The sequence below is a fragment of the Eublepharis macularius genome, chromosome 12 (genome assembly GCF_028583425.1).
Source record: "Eublepharis macularius isolate TG4126 chromosome 12, MPM_Emac_v1.0, whole genome shotgun sequence".
In the NCBI taxonomy this organism is placed as follows: domain Eukaryota; kingdom Metazoa; phylum Chordata; class Lepidosauria; order Squamata; family Eublepharidae; genus Eublepharis; species Eublepharis macularius.
The window spans coordinates 21,219,606-21,242,784 of record NC_072801.1 but is presented as its reverse complement, the minus strand read 5'-3'; the positions used below and the strand labels follow the sequence as shown (position 1 = coordinate 21,242,784).

Below are 23,179 nucleotides of genomic sequence, written 5' to 3'. Positions count from 1 at the left end.
CCCATTTACCCAACCCCCAACTACATTTCCCTTTGAACCCTGTTTTAAAATTTGTTTAGTAGAGAGAGAATAGTGGTGAAAAGAGCAGGATAAAAGAGCAAGAATTAAAAGCCAGATAGAAGAAGGTTGAATGGTCACTGTACAAATCCTCACGTTAGGCTATCTTTAACTCTTGTACTATGGTCACTATGACTCTCCCAATCAAAGGGTAACAGTAACAACAGCCAACACAAAAACAAACTGTGAAAACATAAATCCTCCTTATTTCAGAGGAGGTATACCGGAGAATCTCCCACCCTATTCACTGGGGGTTTCCACACCCCCACTCCGAAGACCTTAGAAGGTAAGGCTAGAGAGTTGTTCACCACACCAACCCCCTTCCCCCACCCTGACCCTATTGTGAAATTTTGACTTTGGAACTATCAACAAGAGATCAAACAAGAGTTGCAATGAGCATTTGGAGAGGTCCTATCACATTTCTTCAGTTGTCGTCTTGACTGGGATCTTGCTCCATCTGGTAAGAGAGGTGCGCTCATGTCCTTTTATATTTTTGCTTGAAAGGTCTAGCCAAGCGTTTATCTGCAGGTCACATAGTAGTTTGATGCCAGTGTCCATGTATGAAGCTTGGTAAGACTTGCCTTGTTGTCGCACCACTAACTTTGTAGAGGCTATCCAGCGATAACGAATGTTAGCCTCATTTAACTTGTTAATAATGGGCTTCAACTCTTTTCTTTTTGCCAGAGTTTCACTTGAAAGGTCCTGGAATACCAGAATCTTCTTATTTTGGTAGAGGAAGAAGCCCCTTTTCCTTGCTTCACGTAGTATCTTTTCCCTGGTTCTGTTATCAGCAAATCGTACTATAATGTCCCTTTGTTTCCTTGATTGTGGGTTTGCTACTGGGCTTATTCTATAGGCCCTTTCAATGATGGGGGCTATTCCTTTTTCCAAGTTTAATTCGCTTGCAAACCAGTTTGCCAAGAAAACAATCAGGTCTGCCGAACCACCATCTGCATCTTCAAACCTGCGGAGCTTGACATTATTAGAACGCATTTTGTTATCTAAGTCCATTATTTTATCCATTATTTCGTTTTCATTAGTCTGTAGTGCATGTACCTCTTCTTGTAACGTCAATCCCATTTCCATTGCATTCTCTGCCATCTGTGAGACTTGTTGCAGGGATTCATTAATTTCTTTAAGTTGATCTGTGATAGGTTTGAATAAGTTTTCAGTCCTGGTAATGATTTTGTCCTCTATGTTGTCTATTTTTTTGTCCAATTTATCTAAAGAGGTTTTAAGTTCTGTTTCTAGGACGTGCTGTTCCTCCGGAGCTTCTGTATTAGAAGCAGCTGCCATTTTACTTTTCTTTTCTGAGCTGAGCTTTTTGCCAGCTTCAGCCGGGACTAAGAAGGCTTTCAGAGGCTGGTAAGTCGAATTGGGAGTTTTATTTTTACTCCCCCCGGCTTTTCCCATCATTCGAATAGCGGCTGGCTGCTCCAGTTGCTTGTGTTAGGTCGGAGTAGGAGATCGGGGCTCGGAGAAAAGCTCTCAGGCGTCCGCCATTGCCGCACCCAGTTTTATAGATCTCTATTACATCCCTGCTTAGCCATCTTTTGTTCTAGAAGTCTTAGATTCTTCAGTGTTGACTCATAGGAATAATGTTTACATAGTGAAGGCCACTGGCACAGACAGCTTCAAAGGGGGATTAGATAAATTCATGACTACTAGCCATGATGACTCAAGGGAACCTCCATGTTCAGACACAGTAAACCTCTAATACTACTGCTAGGAGGCAACATCAAGTGGACTGTCTTAGCCTCTATGCCCTGTTTGCTGGCCTACTTCTTGGCCACTGGGTGAAACAGGATGCTGGAGTGGATGGACCACTGGTCTGATTCAGCAGCCATCTTCTCTCCAGGGCTTTTTCCTTTGTAGGCTTGGATTAATTGGAGGGGGGGGATATCAGCACAGTAAAGCTTCAACTGCACAAACAGCAACATCATTACCTCCAATCACCCCATGTAAATCTATTTTATTTTTTAAAAATTAATTTCCATTTCACAATAACAATTAACTAATTTGTTTTTTCAGTAAGTGTTGTTGATAAATTTTATCTTTTTTTGGTTGCTGTAATAATGTAAAAACAATTGATGTTTATATTTGACAATATCTGATTGGTCAACTGACCAAATCTTTCTTTCTTTGATTTAGTCCTATGCCCAAATTTAGTTCCATCTACAGGGCAGTGCTTCAAAAGGAAAAATGGGGAAAGTATGTTTTTTTAAAAAAGATTAGAATCCCACAAGAGTTATTAACAGAATTCCAAGGGGTTTTTTTCCTACCTCATTTCCAGATAGACTGTCCCATAAAGCTTTGTACTGAGGCTCCCCTACAAGCTAGACAGATCTGAGATACTTTTGCCACTTTCAATTAGATTAGGGGCTATAAAAAATGATATGTCCATTGTCAAGGATAAAAAGGAAGACCTTGCTGCCCAAGGTGTCTCACAAGCCTTTTCTGTTCAAAGCTGTCTTGTGAAAGAAAGGAGAATGTTGTTCCTTCTTTCCTGAGTGCCGTAAGATTTGTCAAGAACACAAGAGCCAATTAACAGATCCCAACCCAGGTTACAAAGCACTCATCATGCCTTCCAGTTACAAGTCAAATACCTGGGAAACTAACAATCAAGGAATAGTCGGGACCGCCACCCCCTGACTTTTGTCTGTCCTTATAGTATCTTGGAGGTGTACAACCTCAGAACATGGATATGCCAAATATCACACCAGATCCCAGCTGATAAGCCTTATGATGGAGAAAGGCAGTTTGCCTTCCAGCTGTCCTTGTGGGGCTTCCATGAAGCATCTGGCTGGGCAGAGGGCAACAGATTGCTGTACTAAATGGATGTTTGGTGTAATCCAGTAAGGCTTTTCTTATGTTCTTAGTTTATCCTTCATGAGTTTAATTTCTTTTAAAGCCACTGAACTACCTGTCATTGTTATATCTTGTGGTAATGAAATCCATATTCCATTGTTTGTATTGACCCTGATTGTTTCTCTGGATAATCCCACCAGTGTTTCATGAGAGAATTAATCACTGGCTATTTTCACATGGATGTGTTACTTCACCGTGGCTTCCTTACTGCAGCACTGTTTTCAGAAGCATCCACATGATGTCATTATTTGTCTTGTTTCCATGTTGTTTCCCCCCACACTTTGATGTGATCTTTCTCAAATCTGGTTTGGTACAAAGGTCTATGTTTTTGTTGGTCTCACCTACATTGGCACCACCCCCTTTGCCTCAGCCCCTGCAGCTGCTGAAGGGATTTTTCAGGCCTTTTTTTAAAAAATTGACAAACAACTATAGCACAATAACATTATAAACAGTTGACTGTTCCCAACTTTCACTTGAAATAAAGGCAAGTCTCTAGCACTTTTCAATGTGAACTTGTAAGGAGAAACTTCCCAATCTCAAGTTCCCAACCTTTTGCCTCCATCCTCACGCACACACGCACACACTGCCTTATGAATCCATGACTTGTTTCCATCTAATCATGAACAGACAAAGGACCCTATGAGTCACACGTCTAGCCCATCAACTCAAGTGCTGTCAACTTTGACCGGCAGCCTGATAACAAAAGATACTTGGGATCTTGAGTTTATATAAAGCACTACTACTGGACAGTTAAGTTAAAGAAATAGGCAGATAAAATGTAGCAGAATTCCGTCCTGCAAATCAACACCACCTATCTTTGAGCTATGGGCATGGTGTAATAAGACAAGCCCTGAGTTTGCCACATTATTTTAAAATGAAGACCAAGAGCACTGGAACACTAGAAGATGAGCTAGTAACAATAAGCCATAGTCTTTTCTCCCCACTCACAGCTTTTAGTGAACCCAAGAGACTCCCCCCACCAAACTTTTAATCATCCTCTAACCTTTAAAGCAGACTTATTGTCAAAATAACAGAGAAAACCTGAATAATTCAGTGGCGCAAAGATCACCCTCCCTGATTATGCTGCTGACAGCCACTAGAAACATCTTAGACAATTGCCTGCAGCGTCCAGGTCACAAGATAATGTTACTGGGTCACCGGTGACACTTGACAATCTGTTTAAGGATCATCACGGAGTATATCAAATGGTAGTGGCAGTGGCAGACTTACCTTGCATCACTTGGAAGGTGCAAGCCATTCTGGGACCCAAAGTAGACAGACAAGATGTTGGGAGATCTGGAAAAGGATCTCTTGTTGGCTTACTGATGTTTCTGCAGTTGTGGATCCCCTCTGATTCACAATAGTGCTGTGGTCCAGGAGGATGGTTTAATCCTGCCATGGTTAACCCCTGCCATGCTGTTTTCTCAAAGTCAAATCACATCCCAGATTTGCTGTTTGCCCCTCTACACACAGGCAGCATATCTGTAGGTCTTCCCCAACAGGGCAGTCAGTTTGGGGAAATGGGTCATTGGGAAAAGGGAGCATCCTACGCAGTCCAAATCAGGACTGCTATCAGCTGCTATTTACCAATTAAAAATGCTCAAAAGAGCATCTCCTCTAGTTTGGTCCCTTGGCCTATACTAGCTGCCTGGTTCAGTTCCAAGTTCATTTCCAAGTTACAAACTGGGACCCTCATACCTGAAGGACCATCTTTCACAACAGGATCCCACATGCTTGCTTCGTTAGTCAAGTCAACTACTCCCTGCAATTCCTTCCTCCAGGATTTCTCATTTCTCCTCCATCAGAGAAATAATACATTTGGATTTTTTGCTGTGTGAGTGGAGTTGCAATGCATCCTACCTCCCACTGCAGGTCTTCTACACTCCCTCAGAATTGTGCCCCTGTGGGTTATGGACCCCTCCCCTTAGGAATATCATCAGGGTCAAAGTGGGGGAGTTGCAGTAAGGGGGGCAACCAGTGGAAATCTCTATCCCCATTTTTCACAGGCAGAATGGGAAACCTGAGGAACAGATTACTGGATGAGTTAAGGAGGACCCCCCTCCTTGCAGATACGTGTTTTTTTTTTCAGGTAATGTTTAAGGGTTTTTTCTGGATTTATTTGAGTTTATATGTTTTGTTTGACTGATTTTAGCTGTGGTGATATCATATGGTAGCATACACAATCTTCATGTCTGAGTCACCTTGAGTCCATCTTGGATAGGGGTGCAGTATAAATATTTTAAATAAAACAAACTTTTAAAAACATGGAACTACTGACATTCCATGGTGGCTAGTAGTTCTTTCCCTTGCTGCTGTCACAAATATACTTGAGCAATGTATATTATTTTGCAAAGATTGTTTTGGCCTCAGTATTTCTGGTCAGCTGGTCTTGAGGGCCAGAACTTATAACGCAGATGATCACTTGGCAGGGTCTGAAGCTGGATCTAGCATCCAGGTGATGGCCCCTACCATTTGAAATTGATAGTGCCAAAAGCAATGGACCTGCATATTTGATGGCTTTGATGGAACCCAAATGCCCCAAATAAGCATTTTTCCAAACAAATACTTGCAGAAGTGGTTCATAGTGTATGGGCTGGACAAGGATCACCTGGGATAGTTCTTGAAGCTATACAGATATCTATTAGTAGTGGTATCTATCAGTGTGGCGTAGTGGATAAGAGCGCGGGACTCTAATCTGGAGAACCAGGTTTGATTCCCCACTCCTTCACTGGGTGACCTTGGGTCAGTCACAACTTCTAGCTCTCTCAGCCCCACCCACCTCACAGGGTGTTTTGTTGTGGGGATAATAACAACATACTTTGTAAACCGCTCAGAGTGGGTGTTAAGTCAACCTGAAGGGCGGTATATAAATCAAATGTTGTTGTTGTTGTTAATATTAAGCCTGGAAAAAGACCCATCTGAATTCAGCAGTACCCGTTATCGATGGAAGGGAGACATGGATTGCAACTTGCGATCACTCAACTTCGAAAGGAAGAACAACTAGATCCTTGTCAATCACCATGTCAATCACCAGCAACAGCCATGGCAGTAGAGGAAGCCCACAAATTTACACTTGAGAATCCGATGCATGTATACTGCCCACATATGTTATGTCTCCTGCTTCAGTAATGGGGAAGTAAATGACTAATGTTGGACAGAATGGTCAATTATGAGGTGCTCCTCTTCAGCAGAGAGGACATGACATTTGAAAGCTGCAATTGCTTCAACCCAGCCACCCTTCTTCCAGACAAGCTTGAATTGTCAGACATGCATGAATGTTTTGAAGTGGTAGTCTAAAAATGGCAAGGGTGAACCTGCTGGATACTCCACTGGATAATCCAAACTTAGAAATGTTTATAGCCAAATGGAAGAAGGAAAGTGGAAGACTGGGTATGCAGTTACTACTCTGCATGAGCTTTTGGAAGTGGAACCCATCCCAATCCCATCTACCTGGTCAGCTCAAGCAGCTGAACTGTATGCATTCAGGAGGGCCCTAATATTGGGGACGAGAACAGAGAGTGACCATCTACACTGATTCCAAATATCAGAGTTTGTCATGCTTATGAGGCATTGTGGAAGGAGCGAGGTTTTCAGAATGAAAATAGGGACCAAATTGTCCACAATGAGCTGGTGTTGGAACTCCTGGAAGCATTATTGCTCCCAAGGCAGGTGACAATAGTCCATGTCAAAGTACATCAAAAGGGAAAGACCCCAGGTGTTCGTGGAATTAACATGGCTGATGAAGCGATGAAACAAGCAGCACTTAAACAACTTGGGAACCTGCAGCTCACCCTCATATCCAGTTTTGGCCTACCACCCTCACCACAGTATACCAAGCAAGAGGAACAAGAGGCCATTACCCAAGGAGATTCTAAGAATGACAAAGGATGGAGGACATAATCTAGTAGTAAAATCTTAGTTCCCCTTGCTATGTTGCAAAAGTTCTTATGGGACTATCACAACTCTTATGGGCTTATCACAACTCACAATAATGGCTGAAAGATGGTGGAAGCATTTATTCACTATATCACTGCTGTTAGGCTTCACCAAACAGCTGAACAGTTAGTCCAAAAGTGAACCACAACCTGGAGTGCACACATGGGTGAATCGCCAGTTCCTGTCGATACAAGTAGATTTCACTGACCAAGGGAGACATTGCTACCTCTTAGTATTGGTAGACAAAGTTACCAGATGGCCAGAAGCATCCCCACGTGCCTCCTCAACAGTCAAACAGGCTGCCAAAGTCCTCCTCCATCACATAATTCTGCGATTTGGGACCCTAGACCACGGAATGCATTTTTGTGAACCAGATCATATAGCAATTATCCCTTACATTTAGAAACTCTGGGACCTACACACAGCTTGGAAACCACAGGCCAGTGGTCAAGAAGAATGACTAAATAGAAGTTTGAAAACCTTTTTAACTAAGATTTGCATGGACACAAAGCTGCACTGACTGGAAGCATTACTCACCGCCTTTACTCAGTTGCGGGCCACACCTAGGGTAAAGTTAGGGCTGAGTCCCTTTGAGCTATTATGTGGAATGCCCTATCCCATATTCCCAAAGTAGGGAGTATTAGATTTTGAGATAGGTGACATACAGATGAAAGAATATGTTGTTGCCTTGCAGTCTGTTTTGCATTCTCTCCACAGGGCCATCCTCGCTGAACAGCTCTGCCCTATGATTTTCTGGTCCATTCCTTTCAGCCATGTGACTGGGTTATGTTAAATGATGGAAGCATAGTTCTCTGACTGTGGATTGGGAAGGACTCAGGCAAGTGCTTCTTACGTTACACAGTTGCACCAAACTAGAGGGTCATGATTTTTGGATACACCATACCCGATTAAAGAAGGTATCAGCCCCTGAGATCTTGGATGAAACTGAATCACCAGTATCCTAGACTGTGGATCCAATCAGTGAGCTCAAGTTCTTATTCAGAAAAGAACCTCACTGAAGTGAAGATACTTTGGCCCTTTTCGCACTTAAGGTTTAAACCGCATTTATGAACATTTGCCATGATCGCAATGGCTTCAGCATGGCACCCCCATGTTCCACATTGTCCAAGGGAGTTCCAATTTGGCATCTTGTTTTTCATTTTAGACAGGCTTTGAAGCCTCGGTGTGGTTTCGGGCTTTCGGGGCTTTGCAATTCACATCACACTTTTTAAAAAAACTTTGAGCATGCATACTGTTGCAGTGTTGGAACCCGTCCCTGCCCCTGTATTTGCTGATTGGGATGACCCGTGTCCACTGGAGAGGCAATTGATGGCAGAGTTTGGGGGGGGGGGACATGTACTTTTCATGCTTGTTTCATTCTCATTTTTTTTAAAGGCAAGCCAGGAAAGGGTTAAAATACTGCCACTTCATCCCCTCCTGGCAGCTTCCTTGACGCTTTGTTTTGCAAACCACTGTGCAAAATGTTTGTGGGGTTTTTTTTAAGGCCAGGAGAAATGAGCAGTATGTAATGACCAGCATTACAACTCATTCCTGGCTTTGAAAAAGAGAGAGAGAGTGAGCACATACCCTCGAGGGAGGAAGGGAAAAGCAGCCATTTAACCTTTCCCTGGCTTTTAAAGACAGCAGGGAACAAGCAGCAATGTTAGGAATCATTCCTGGCTTTGAAAAAAACAATAAGAGAGTGTGTGCATATCCGGGAGGAAGTAAGCCAATGGAGAAGCAGCCTTATGACCCTTACTTTGCTTTACTGATAAAAATGGTGAGAAAGAAGTTCAGAGAGCTGAGGAATGATTCATTCTGCACAGACAAGTCAGCTCCTGAGGAAAAGGAGAGGAGGGGAAAAGAGAAGCAGAGGGGGAGTATAGAGTTCGCACTGACATTAATTGGGCCAGACGCAACTCGGCAGCGGCTTAAAAATAAAATTGCAAGATGTCCGCAGGGGGGAAAATAGAGGATATTGCGGACAAACATGGGTACTGCGTCCCATGACTACCTTGCAAGTGTGAAACTCCTGCATACATAGGAAGTAGAACAGATACTGAAACACTTTAAAGTTCCAGTTTGAAAAGGACCATTAATAAGGATTTTGGGATGGGAGGGGTAATGGGAATAGTGAACCTCTGACTTGGTTGTTGTGGATTTTCCGGGCTGTATAGCCATGGTCTTGGCATTGTAGTTCCTGACATTTCGCCAGCAGCTGTGACTGGCATCTTCAGAAATGTAGCACCAAAAGACAGAGATCTCTCAGTGTCACAGTGTGGAGAAGATGTTGGCAGGTAATTTATATCTATTCAGGAAGGTGGGGTTGGGCTGAGTCATCCTGTAAGAGTTTCCCAGGGTGTGGAATGCTAATGGAGGAAGGCTTCACTGTATCCTGAGGAGGTTCTTTTGCATATGGATTGGTGCTTGATATGCTAATCTTCTCTGCAGGGATATTGTAGGATGTATTTTGTTAGCCTGGTGTTTTTCAGGACTGGAAACCATGCTCTATTCATTCTTAAAGTCTCTTCTTATTGTTGAAATTGTGCTTATGCTTATGAATTTCAATGGCTTCCCTGTGCAAAGTAGTTGGAAGTGTTGTCCAGTATTTTAGTGTCCTGGAATAGGATACTGTGTCCTGTTTGAGTTAGGCTATGTTCAGCCACTGCTGATTTTTCCGGATGGCCAAGTCTGCAGTGTCTTTCATGTTCTTTTATTCTTGTCTGGATGCTACGCTGTGTGGTCCCGATGTAAACTTGTCCACAGCTGCAGAGTATGCAGTATACTCCTGCAGAGGTGAGGGGGGTCTCTACTGTCTTTTGCTGATCGTAGCATCTGTTGTATTTTTCTGGTGGGTCTGAATACTGTTTGTAGGTTCTAGATGCAGAGGAGTTAGCCGTGTTAGTCTGTGGTAGCAAAATCAAAAAGAGTCCAGTAGCACCTTTAAGACTAACCAATTTTATTGGTTAGTCTTAAAGATGCTACTGGACTCTTTTTGATGTTTGTAGGTTGTGCTTTTTCATAAGCTTTCCCATCTGATCAGTGATTCCTTTGATATATGGCAAAAACACTTTTCCTGTGGGAGACTTTTTCCATAGTTGTTTGATTTAGCCTTGGTTTAATCGCTCTTCTGATTTCATTTCTGGAGTTTTGGAATAGTTTGTGGCACTAATATGTGATAACATCTAAAATATATTGAGATGACTGATCATACTCAAAATAAAGGTTACCTAACGCTATTCTGCTGAGCCTTGCCAAATTTTGAAGGCAGCTACATATTCATGAAAATGGTTAGATATAAAGAGGGAAACGTGCCCAGAAGCCTTGCAGATGATAACATGCAAGTTTAGAAGCTATTTCCATTAACTGTGGACAGGGGATACAGCTTCTGAGCATCTTAACTCTGCAGGACAGACAAAAGAAAGTACCGCCTTCACACAAAGCATTAACTTGTAGAACTCCCTGCCATGGGATGTATGGATGGCCAGTAACTTAGATGAGTTTATAGGGAGATTAGAAAAATTCATAGAGGACAGGTTCACCCATGGCTATTACCTACAATGACTAAACGGAACTTCTATGTTCAGAAGCAGTATACTTCTGAATAACAGTGCAGAGGGCAGGGATGGGACAGGGGAAGCTTTTGGCCTTTTAGGTCTTCTGGGGGCATCTGATTGGCCACTTTATGAAGCAGGACTAGATGGAACACTGATCAGGCCCCACGCAGTTGCTCTTATGTTCCCTGCAACTTCCTATAACAATGTACCTGAACATATGAAAAACATAACCTATGTGGTGGTGATTTTGATTCAACCAAGTAAAACATTATCCATTGAAACTATATACAACTTGAGGCTGTAAATTGGACTTACTTGGTCTTAAGGTGTCAGTCCAAATAATACGTTATTGTCCAAAGTGCCACATCCTCAGATGTGTTCTCTGGTGTTTTAAGAACAGCCCTGCTGGACCAGGCACAAGATTCAGCAAGTTCAAGCATCCTGTTTTCTAGTGTCCAACCGGATGCTTCCAGGAAATCCATGAGAAGGGCATGAACGCCACAAGTGATATTAACATCTGAAGCTGCCATAATCAGACCTCTGGCCTTGATAAAGGAGATGGCAGAGCTGGAACCAACATGCAAAGCACATGCTGAGCCGCAGTCTCTTAACCAGCTTTCGTTTTTCCTTTGAACCTCTTTGCAGACATACTGAGCAAATGACATTTGACGCCATGGAAATGTAGAATAGTTGATTTCAGGTTTAGGCTTATGATATGAACCCCTCTGCGCACACACGTCCCCAAACATATGTCAGATTCTGGCAGTACGTCCTTAAAATACCTCTTTATAAGGGGAATTTATTTACCCAGCAATGATTTCATTCATTCTAATTAATGCACACAAGCAGCAAAGTTTCAGACGAAGAGTGTCATTAATGAATAAATAAATGCCAGTAACTGTAGATTGCCTCCTGTATTGCTATACGGTGGCATTGGCCTTCCTTCTGAAATTCAGTTTGGTTTTGGCTTTTGTAACCAACCTTTCGGCTAGGATTAGTATCGCTTAGGGTTTTGGTTTTCTGTTTCAAACAGAGCAGCCACTGACCTGCTACACCATCTTTTATCATGTTCTTTAAGTGATTTTAGCATCTCTTGGCTATGTGGCTCTCTTTATTTATTGAAATGTTTCGAAATATATGGACAGGAGGATCAGGTGGGCTGCATATTACACAAGGGGAAGACATTTCTAAGATTAGAGGCACCATCACTGAAAAAGCCCATTTCTGCTTGCCACCCATTCTCATCTCTATACAGCCACAGAGCATCATCTGCAATGTAGGCAAACTTTTTTTTTTTTAATAAAAATATCTAACATACAAAACTACTACATACATACATAACCTACAAGACAGTAACTACAAAAGACTACAATAGCACAAGGGATGGGAAAGAAGGGAGAAAAAATACAAAGGGAAGGAGGGGTGGAAAAAAGGGGAAGGTGACCTACAAACACTAAACTCTACATTTCAATGCTTTCCCTTCATACTGCCATAGTAAAAAATAGCTTAATAAAATAGTGACGGAGTGGTTGATCATACAAATTACAAATTACAGTTCAAATTAACTTTTTCCCTCCCCTGGGCCTCGGGCGCAATTCCCTCTGCGCAGCTACCGCCAGAGCGCTCATTGCCTCCCCCCTCCCTTCAGGCTTCGAATCCTCTTCTCTTTGCTTGGTGTCTGGTCCAAATTCTGAATTTTTATCCACAAAATCCCTTAGCTGATCTTCCGAATTAATCTTGTAAGCTTTATCTTTATAACTAAACCCGATTCCTTCCGGGAGTAGCCATTTGTACTTTATATCCCGTTCCCTCAAAAGAGCTGCCAACATCTTGTACTTAAATCTTTTCTTCCGCACTAAAAATGGAACGTCCTTCAATATCTTGACTTTATTTCCCAGAAAGTCCAATTCCGCATTGTATGAATTATATAGGATACTGTCCCGGACCCTCCTAGATGAAAACTCGATAACAATCTCGCGAGGCAGCTGCCGCTTCGTTGCATATTTTGAAGATGCCCGACGGACTCCCAAAATGGCGCTTTTCACTTCTTCTTTAGTTGCCCTCGCGGGTGTCGCTAAAAGTTCCGAGGCGAGATCCCATAAATCCTCTTTTTCCTCCTCTTTAACATTCTGGAGACGCAAAATGGTTTGTGTTCGCTCCACTTGCAATCCGATCAGCTGATTTTCCACCAACTTTAATTCCCTGTTCGCTGCTCTCGTAAGTGACGCACTTTCCCGGGCAGACTTCTCTGCCCCCCCCCCCCGCTGCTTCTTTAATGGCTTTCACATCGCTTTCAATTAAGCCCACCCTTTGATCTGTTTCATTCAGCTTGTCAACAAAGGGTTTTATGGCTTCCATAACCGCTCTTTTAACCAGTTCCTCAAGCGTCTCGCCCCTCTGCAAGGCCGCCGTAACTGACTTGCCAAGAGAAGGACTCTGCTTTTTCGCTGCCATTTTAGGGGGGGGGGAAACCGCCAATCTTCCGAGACTCAATGAGGGGGGAAAAATCCGAGTCTTCTAACCTTCAGACCCCACCACTCCTCACATGCGCTTGTAGTAACAGAAGGGATTCGCTTTCTTACAGGCTTTCGCCTAATCCTGCTCCTTGCCGTTTTCCATAGCCCGGCAGCACACTGGGTGCCGCGCTCGTCTGCCGGCCTCCATAGGGACAAACGGGCGATTTACCCCCTGCCTCGATCTGTCAGAGGGCTCTTCCCGCCGCGTCCCGGACTCAGACTCCCTGCCTGAGAGTCTGGGGGCTAACCTTTGCAGATCAGCCGCCCGGCCAGGCGGCTCGGCCGCTTCCTCTCGGACCTGCCGAGAGGAGCGTCCGACATGGCTGCGAAAACGAAAACGAATCCTGCAATGTAGGCAAACTTGACTGCAGGCACTGCTGTGGCATCGATGAATGTGCTGTGCTAGTGGCAGTCCCCTCAGCCATCAGCTGCACATTCTACATGGCACCTGGTTTGACACTTCTGGTGGTGCATTTACATTTCTTTCCACTCAGGGAGCTGGTATAATTGACTATATAGCAATTTCTTCTTCGCTTTTAGGTCACACCTTGGGCTTTGAGGTTGGTAATAGAACAGAGAGTAACCAATGCCCATTAAGACATTCACTTGGTTTTAGGGATAACATTTTCCTCAATCCTGTCTCAGGTATTCTAGAAGGGTGCCAGCCTGGTATGAGGAGACTTAAGTGGACTTCTCAGGTTCATGACAACTTAGCCCAATCATTGGTGAAGGACAACTTGTGGTCTTGGCGTCAAGTATTATTGCAGGATTTCATGCTACAGGGTGCCACTGAATAATGGCTGTTTCCACACTACTCACCTTCATCTGGAATGCTGCGCAACATTGTGAAAAAAACATGGAAGATAATGTCTTCTCGCACGAGTTTTGTGCAATGTCGCGCAAAACTCGGGCGCTACTGTGTTTTTTCGCAGCGTTGTGCAGCGTACCAGATGAAGGTGAGTAGTGTGGAAACGGCCTAGGTTTGTTTCTGTCCAAGACACTTCATCCAACATAAGAACAGATGTAGGTTCAAGTACAAGTTAACATCTCAACCCTAAACTCAGGCACAAGGCCTTCAAACAGCACCTTGTGTCAGCTGTAGAGTTTGGAACATTTTGCATGGAGTCCACCCCAACACCATACAGCCCCATTAGTGATGGATGGGAGACTCTTGGATTGGTGAGGGAGCATATTGATACTGCTTCCACAGCACAAAGCAATCTCCATGTGCATGCTAATTTCAGAGAAGTAACTATGTTTATTCCACTACCTCAAATAACCAGGAGTTTGTGGCAGCTTAAAGCTGCGCTAAGGTAGCACTGGGTGCAGCAATTTGTAGCTTTCTTTGGTACTGGTGTATTTGCAATTTTGCTTATAGAAAATTAAAGCATTTATTAAATTCGATAAATATATCAAATGCTATATGCTGTTATGGAAGCAGTGAAATAAGTTTACATTTAGTCAGAAATAGAGCAGTGCGTATTTCCTAGCTCTGTTGCCAGAGATTCTTCTTAAGCTGGAGATGTCAGGAACTGAATTCTGGTATGCAAATCACATGCCATACCCCCGAGTTACACATCCTTAATTCATGCTTTGTTATTTTATTATGTGATACTTTTTGCACCTGAGTTTTAAAAGATGCAGTGCAGATTGGCTCATACAAATTTTAAAAAAATCGAAGAGAGTTACCCAGTTTTTGCTGTCATTGAATGCTTAGCTTTCCTACTTTTCCCATCCAAAGTAATTTAGGAAGTAGCTTCCGTATAAGGAAATGAACCTTGCTGAGGACAGTTCACTCCAAAAAGTATCCAGTGTGCTTCCGTCTTACTGACAGAGTTGTTGTTGGGTGTCTGTCACTTCCAACTTCCTTCAAAAGATGCAGAACGACTCAAAAGAAATAAAAACAGCTTTCTCATTCCACACATTTACCTGTTGGAGTTACCTGTGAAAACCCATCCTTAATTTGGGACCACAGAACTTGCAATGGGATTTCCACTCAATGGCCCATGACAAAGCTTAATTAAAGCATGTACATTAATTTATTGTCAGGACAGGAGAGTCCTGACAATGTACTTCTCAAGTATAAATAGAAGGGGAAAAAAACCCAGTTCATTAGTTAAGCAAGACATCTGAGCAGGGTCTCAAATGGAGCATCTAATCCATGAAAAGGTAACCCAAGTAGCCATTGTCACCTTTAGAATCCTATATAAGTTAGACAGACAGGTCCAAGCCAAAGGTATAGTCCTGCCTGATATCAATTCAGCTTTTTTTCACATCCCCCCTTCTTCTCTACCCAGGAAACCAGAAGGGTGAGCAGCCAGTGTAAGAGTTTAAAGGGCAGAAACACCTGTGACCAGGCTGAATAGATAGTAAGTATACAGCTGCTGCTTCTCTTATGAGAGGTTATATGTTTATTATTTGTCTATGATGACCTATTTACGTATTATTCTTTTCCCTGTTTGTGGAACCCATCAAGATGAGAACAGCCAGATTAAAGGACAAAAATACTTGTGTGCCAGTAGGAAGTAGACAGAGACACCTGCCTCTCTAAGATGGATTTACTGACCTCTTATTTCTCCGGCTGCTACCTGAAGCTGAAATTGTACATTTGTTTTAGTGGAAACATTCTATACTTCAGTTTTTCAGACTAGATGCTTCCCCCTCTCCTGCTTTCTTATTTCTCTGTAAGAGTTTATTTCTGTATGCCTAAAAAAATATCCTGCATTCCAGTAGCATTGCTGTAGCTACTTTCCTGTTACAGAGAGAATGCATCAAGTGTTTTGTGAAATAGGTTAACGTAACTAATTTTGAAAGCAATATAAAAGAAAAGACTGATACACACAGAATTATAGATACCAGGCAGTTTTACCAGAAAGATAAGAGACCACTGACGCGAGTTCTAAAACAGATATTTACCTTTTCCCTACCCTTGCACTAAACGAAAGGAGTGCACTCTTGCTTGCCCATCTGCATAAGCACCTTGTGTTTGATTTTTGTGCGCAGGTTAATATGAGCATCAGTGACATCCTGAGTCCTTCTGATATTGCTGCCGCACTCAGAGACTGCCAAGGTAAGAATACTTGCTGAACTAACTTAACAGATGAAAGGTTATTTTTAGACCAGAATTCTGTTTTCAGTGGTTGTCCGCAGGATGCCTACGAGGAATTCACAAGCAGGTCTCGAGAACTGATCCCCATCCCTCACCTATAGTTTATTCTCAGAATCTGGCATTTAGAGAAACAGCTCCTCTGAAGCTTCCATTTTTGTAGCTACCATGGACAAATAATGACAAGACTTTTCCTCCGTTTATTTACTATGCTCTCTTTCTTTCTTTCTTTTCTTTCTTTCTTTCTTGTAGAATTTTTCTTTATTTAAACTATAAACAACAACATAAAAGCTATGGACAACAAATATTTACTACGTTTTCTTATCCTGCCCAAACTCTGAGTTCAAAGCAGCGTGCATGGTCATTCAGCTTCACAACAATTCTGCAAGGTAGGATAGGTTAAGGGAGAGTAAGCAATTAGCCTGGACAAGCCAGTGGGATTCTTGGAGTGCACGGATTTTAACTTGGATCTCCCCAATCCTAATCCGTCCAACTACACTAGCCACTACATGCCATGTTGGCATGAATGTATTTACTTCTTTTCAAAAGACATGAAAGTCTGTGGCCATTGCCACACACTGAGGTGCTAGTTCTATAGGTTAATTAAGCACAGCATGAAGCAATACCTCCTTTATGTACCCTGACCATATGACTCTCTGCATTCAATTGTTTTAAGAAAGAGAGTCATTTCTCTCTACGTGCTATCTCTGCAGCAATCAGAATGTTTCTATAGTTTCCTTGTATCTCTCCGAGGAGCAAACTAGACAAGGTAGAGTTCATAAATCACCATGCAACTTTTTTTGGGAGGGGGAGAATTCAGAGGTGCTGAATGTTCTCATTTGGGTTGGGGTGTTCAGTGGGGGAGAGAAGGGGTTTAATCCTTACACCCTGACTTTGCCCGCCCCCCCCCCCAGCCAATGACCAGCACCTACCATAAAATCATAAAGAGAGTGGTTTCAAACCCATACAGGGGTGGAAGTGTTACATCTCCTCCCCTCTCAGCCCCAAATCTGAATTGGGTCCTCACAGCTGAAATTGCAAGGGTGACCCCAAAAGTTATTTTCCTTCTAAGCAGAAAATTCATAACTTAGTATTTCTGCATAAGGAGGCTATGGTTAACTCTTCTCTTACTGCCTTGTATCACTTGGACACGGATAAACTATTGTTTTTGAAGTGACATCAGGTGATGAAAGCTGTACCTCTTTGATTTGTAATAGTTATTTCACACATGCAAGACCTCACAGTCACTCAGCGATAAAACATTTATGTGCAACAAAAAATTTCTAAATGTTACTTATGAACACATACACATACTATTTATGAGAACAATTGTCAAGGTTTTGGAGGTGACATATCTAAGTGGTAACAGCAACTTTTTCTTGTCCTTTTTTTTCTTTTTTTGTCTAGCTCCAGATAGTTTCAACCACAAAAAATTCTTTCAGATTAGTGGAATGTCGAAAAAGAGTGGAAGCCAAGTAAAAGAAATCTTCCGGATCTTAGATAATGATCAAAGCGGCTTCATTGAGGAAGATGAACTTAAGTGAGTTTTTCCTGTTTTGATTTTTTCTCTTCTACCCTTCAAAATAGGTTTAGGACCAAATTAGAAGAAATCACAAGAGCTCATGAATAGATCTCCTATGCTTGTTTGTTTTTTTAGCACTGGGGAATGCAATTTAGATGAGGGAGGGGGACTGAAATGATGAAGATCATAGATCACTATCTGTGTTTAAAGGGCCAATTATTCATTCAGCCCCTAAATGGATTCAGAACATATGGGAAGAGGAAATCAAAACTGCAATCCCTGTACTATTAGACTTTTGAAAGAAAAAATGGTTTCTTATACAGGGCTTTTTCCCTTTAAAATTCTTTCCTATAACAACAGCACAGAGAGAACAGTTTCATTAACAATACTCAGTAGAGATTGAAGAGCTAAACATCCTCCTTCCCATCTGATCTGAATCAGAACCACATGCATGCATAATGTGCCTTTTACAGGCCAATGGATACTGATGTTCTTTGTCATATGTGCTTGTTTAAGCTTGGGGATGGTGTGGGAAGAACTCTTTCACTGTCTGTTAAAACCCAACATTTAAGTGGGAATCTTGTTGTAATAGATCCTGAGCAACAGAAACCAACATTTGCCCCCACTCCTAAACTTTCCAGGAGAAAAAATGGGATCTATTTAGTGTAGGTTCAAAAAGACTTTGGGCCCATCTTATATTGGATCGGCTGAGCAAGCTTCTGCGTTGTGCCAGACTCATGTTTGGGTGGATCGTTTCTTAGCTGCTTGATACTGCCAAGCATCACAGTCTTTCTCAACTGGATGCAATCCTTCTCCCCTCTCCAGATTTTTCCTCCAGAGGTTTGAGTCTGGAGCCAGAGTGTTAACAGCGACAGAAACCAAAACATTTTTGGCAGCGGCAGACCATGATGGAGATGGAAAAATTGGTGCTGAAGGTACGAAACTAGCTGATTTTCAGTACTGTGCTACAAGCTAAACCTGTATACCTCTCCTGAACCCTTCCCTTGTGCCTGCTGCAACAGCAGACCCAGGGCAGGCACTGGAGGCTACCTGACTAGCACCCTCGAGAAGCACCCACGGCCAATGCCCCAGTCAGTTCAATGTACAGTCCTGCCTCCATCTCCTCAGGAGGGTAGATGCTCTCATCTAGTTTTGCTGGGACCACAGAGCGGGCAACCAAGGTTAGGGAACCTAGAAAGCTTCATTCACACTCCCCTCTGGGAGAACAGCCTGCATTGCCTAGCCACATGGCTCTTCCCTGCAGAAGAAATAGCAGCATACTTTTATGTTCCTTTTTTAACAGGCTGGGAGAGAAAGCGGGATGGAAGCACATTAACCCAAAATGTTTTCCCTTGATTCTTACTGACCAAAAGGGTGCCCTATGGTCGCTAGATTTCCCAAAACTTCAACTGATATCCAGACTATAGAGATTAGCTCCCCTGGAAGAATATGGATGCTTTGGAGGGTGGACTCTATGGCATTATACCCCATACACAATAAAAAATGACAGCATTTTTTGTGTGTAGCCAAAAAACAACCACAGAGAACATAAAACATGAATCATAAATAAAATCACTAAAATAATCAAATCAAAGAATACTCATCATGTTAAAAACATTTCACCCACATTTTCTTGCTGCCAAAGCAAATAGCAACACTTTGTACAAAAGAAACAAGTCAGCATCCAGGAGAGGATGTATCCTTTCCCAAACCCTGCCTTCCCCTTACTCCATCCCCAAATCTCAAGGAATTTCCAATCGTGGTTGGCAATCCTAGGGTGCCCACATCTGGCTTGTTCTTCTGCAGGAATGGAGGATGGAGGGAGGGGAGAGTTTTAGCTGAATTATTTGTGCCATCTTTACAACACACATGATGGGAAAGCCAATAGGCAGCATTAAGATAGCAAGAAAACTGAAGCTGAGCTCTAGAAAAGGGCGGACTCTAGATATGTTAGGTTAGTTTTTCCTGTTCCCTTGAGGCTTTTGCTTAGAAAATGTCTGCGAAGAAGAATTAATGGTGCCAGCCTAAGCAATGCTACACCTTTCTACGTCCACTGAAGTTTACAAGGGTGGGGCTTTAGGTAGGATGATGCTCTCAGACACTCAACTTTGTTTGCACATTCTGCACCCTCATGCCCACACCAGTCCGACAAGGATTCCAGCACTTCACTCATCTGTTGCAATGGGGGAACAGAGGACCTTGCCAAGTCAAAGAGAGCAACATTAAGCACTTCCACCTTAGAGATTACCAGAGCTACCCTAAGCAGAGTTACATCTTTCCACGAACTTTGATTTCAATGGACCAAGAAAGGTGTAACTCTGCTTAGGATAGCACTTAAAATACATACCGAAATAAGCTTTGACTGTTTAGGGTTTCAAACCGGCCTCTCTCTGCATCACTACCCCACTCCTACCTTTCTGTTGGTTATAACATATCTGCTTAGAGGAGGTACCACTCCAATCCATTTTACAAAGTGACCTCTAACTCATGACGAGCTTATGGTGGAATAAATGCTGCTCATCTTGTAAGGTGCCACTTCCATTTTAATATTGCTGCAGCAGACTGAATATGGCTATCTCTAACAACTCATTATTAAAGGGAGCCAGTGGTAGGGCTGGCTCTGCTCCACTGCTCCATTCTGACAAGCAAGAGCTTTCTGCAGGGGCTGGGTTGGAGTCTGGGTGGACTGACCTTCAGTCTGCAACCACAGCAGCAGGGATTCACTCCTGGGGGTGGCCTGTCTCTGTGCAGGCAAGAACAAAGCCACCTCCCCTACCCAGTCATTGAGCATTCTGCAGTGTATACCCACATTTCAATACAACTAAATTACTGAAAGGTTGGGTTGGCTTTCATAAGTATGATACGGTACCAAAGGTTTGTTTTAATCTAGCATAAGCAGCCACCTGCATGATGTAAGTTAGTCTTGCAAATCACTTTTCCCCCTCCCCCTTTGGTGTAGAATTCCAGGAAATGGTGAACTCTTAAGCAGCTGGAAATGACCGGGCATGACGAAGGAACTGATGCATCTACAGGAGACCGTAAAAACCCAGGAATCCCTTGTTACTTTGTTTGTGCCTCAACCGTGTGTTACTGGTTTATAGATTTCAGTGAGGAACTGAAACTACACTAGTCAATAAAAGCAACGTCGTGCTAGTGTAGATCTGGGGTAACTATCTTAGCAACCACTGCACTGAAAAATTAAACGTATGTTTCTCACTGTGTTCTTGTGGCAGAGTCTATCTTTCTTCTAATCAATACTGTGAAGTGGCATTGGATTACCTTCTCAGCAGTGACAGTTGTAGCCTTGGCCACCAGAAAGGCGATCGGGACATCCATCTCCAGGGCCGGTGTCAGCATACCCTGAGATGGGGCACCTGCCAGGGCTTCTGGTGAGGCCCACTGCCACTGATCCCCAGCCACCTACCCACCCACCTTGCCTGCCCCATTTGCACTCCTCATCTGTTTGTTTGGAGTGCTCTATCACCCATGCTCTCAGCTGCCCAGAATTGCTGAGGAAAGGCATTGTGGGAAGTACGCTATGGTGGTGCTCCTGATGGCTGTGACAGCAACACTCCCAGCTGTCTGTGGCCACTGGTACTGTCAGGAAAAGGGCTTGCAGGTGGCACAAGCAACTGAGGTATGGATGGTAGGTGGGCTTGCAAATGGGAGAAGTATGCACAGGCAGGTGGGGAGTCGAAAGGGAGGCATGTGGGGGCTAGTGGTGGACAGACAGGGGCCCCTGGCTCTTTCTGCCCAGCCCCCTCACAAAACTTGGAATCAGCCCTGCCTATCTTCATGTTAGTCTTGATGGCACAGCTACTATTGTGCCAAGACAGCAACGGTTGACCTAAACTCCCACTGTTCCCCTTCTATGGGCTGATTTACCTTACATTTGACATTGGCTTTATACCAGTTTAACAGTTATGGCTTTCTCAGTGTGGGGATTTGGGGTGGGGGGAAGACAGCCAAACAGGGATCAGAGAAAGTGTTGCGGAGCACCTGCAGAGGGGGCAGACATTCCACTTTCCTATCCTCATGCTACCACTCACAAGTGGAGGGAGTGAAGGGGAGTGGAGACGAGAAGCCTCCTTATGCATAACTCATATAGTAAAGCCTGCATTAAGACCTATTTACAAGCAAGGCAGGAAGCAGATGGGAACCCACAGATAAAAGAAGTCGCAACTTGCAAGAAGACCTGCTAGTCCAAAGAAAATCCAAAAGCAAAAACCATACAGTATCTTTTATTAGGACAACCAAAATGACACTAAACAGCATTATGAGTTCCAGAGAAACCTTCAACACACTTTTGTAGTAGTTGTTGATAACCTCCAATTAGAGATGGAATGAACCAAAATATGAACCAAAGTTCTTCACGAACTGGGCTGGTTTTTGGCTTATGAACTGGCAGTTTGTTGGAGCTCATTTCTGATGAACCACAACGAACTGCTATGATTTTTAGAGTTTGTTTTTTGGTTCGTCATTGCAGACAGCCTGGCGCCGATCAATCTGTTACATAGGCAACAGGGGGATGGGCTTTCTGCAGACCTTTTGCAGCCCCGGAAACAAACCAAACGAACTGGTTCACAAACCGGGCGGGTTCATGGCGGTTCGTAGTTCATGAAACATGACAAACCATGAACCACAACGAACTGCCATTTTTCTGGTTCATGCCCATCTCTATTTCCAACCTAATGAAGGATTCTGGAGAATTTGAAAGCTTGCATGTGTCAATTTGGTTAGTCTTAATAAAGGTATGGCGTGGCTTTTTTGTTTTAGATGCAGATAAAAGGCAGAGGAAGGGAGAGGCTGGGATGGAAGAAGCTTGGTGACAGGCTCGAACTAGAAAGGGAGACAAACAGCCCAGAAAGAGAAAGAGTTAGGCATATGCAACCTCCTTCCCGCTCACTCACACCAAAGGACTCCCTCCCTTCCTTATAATCTAAAAACCTTTGTACTGTAGTGAGAAGGCTGAGGTCTCTACCCTCCTTTTCCCAGAGGAGTGGTGGAGAGTGCCCTCAAGTCATAGCTGACTTATGGGGACCCCTGGCACGGTTTTCACGGCAAGAGACTAACAGAGGTGGGTTGCTATTGCCTGCCTCTGCAACCTTGGTCTTCACTGGAGGTCTCCCATCTAATTAATAATCATGGCTGACCCTGCTTAGCTTCTGAGATCTGATGAGATCAGGCTCACCTGGGCTGACTATTCAGGCAATTTAAGCCATAGGTGTTGGTATGCCTGAGATTACACTTCCTGTTTAGCAGCACCGTCAATGCTCGGACAAAGATCTGGTAAACTCCCCCCCCCCCATCAGCCTTATCTCTGTCACAAGACTGTTTGTCAGGAAGGAACAGCTGCATACAAAAGAAGGTACTATAGCAGGGGCAGGCAACCTTTTCCAGCCTGAGTGGTGCAAAAAAACATACATCTATCTGTGAAGATGGTGTGCTGGCTAACAAAATTGGGGGTGGGGGAGGGGAGAGGCTAGGGATCTAGAGAAGAGACCTGAACTGACAGCTTCTGGGAGGTTGCTGCAAAAATCACCTGGAGGATTTCATTCATTATCAAACATCCTAATTTAGATAAACCATATCTAGGTTTCAACAGCTCCTGCCATTA

General features: G+C 43.3%; 1 protein-coding gene across 1 annotated transcript; it reads left to right on the top strand.

Annotated features, from left to right (window-relative positions):
* Positions 1–491: 491 nt before the first annotated feature.
* On the top strand, positions 492–20,584 carry LOC129340233 (parvalbumin, thymic CPV3). Its single transcript, XM_054994894.1, has 6 exons — positions 492–526; positions 15,232–15,303; positions 15,938–16,004; positions 17,448–17,580; positions 18,388–18,497; positions 20,522–20,584. The coding sequence occupies exons 3-6, from the start codon at positions 15,944–15,946 to the stop codon at positions 20,545–20,547; spliced, it is 330 nt and encodes a 109-aa protein (XP_054850869.1). The 5' UTR covers positions 492–526; positions 15,232–15,303; positions 15,938–15,943; the 3' UTR covers positions 20,548–20,584.
* Positions 20,585–23,179: the final 2,595 nt, after the last annotated feature.

Coding starts and splice junctions, on each gene's coding strand:
- LOC129340233 (XM_054994894.1), top strand. CDS start 15,944: ATGAGCATCAGTGACATCCTGAGTCCTTCTGATATTGCTGCCGCACTC. Junction 16,005..17,447: donor CGCACTCAGAGACTGCCAAG/GTAAGAATACTT, acceptor TTTTTTGTCTAG/CTCCAGATAGTTTCAACCAC. Junction 18,498..20,521: donor TGGAAAAATTGGTGCTGAAG/GTACGAAACTAG, acceptor CCTTTGGTGTAG/AATTCCAGGAAATGGTGAAC.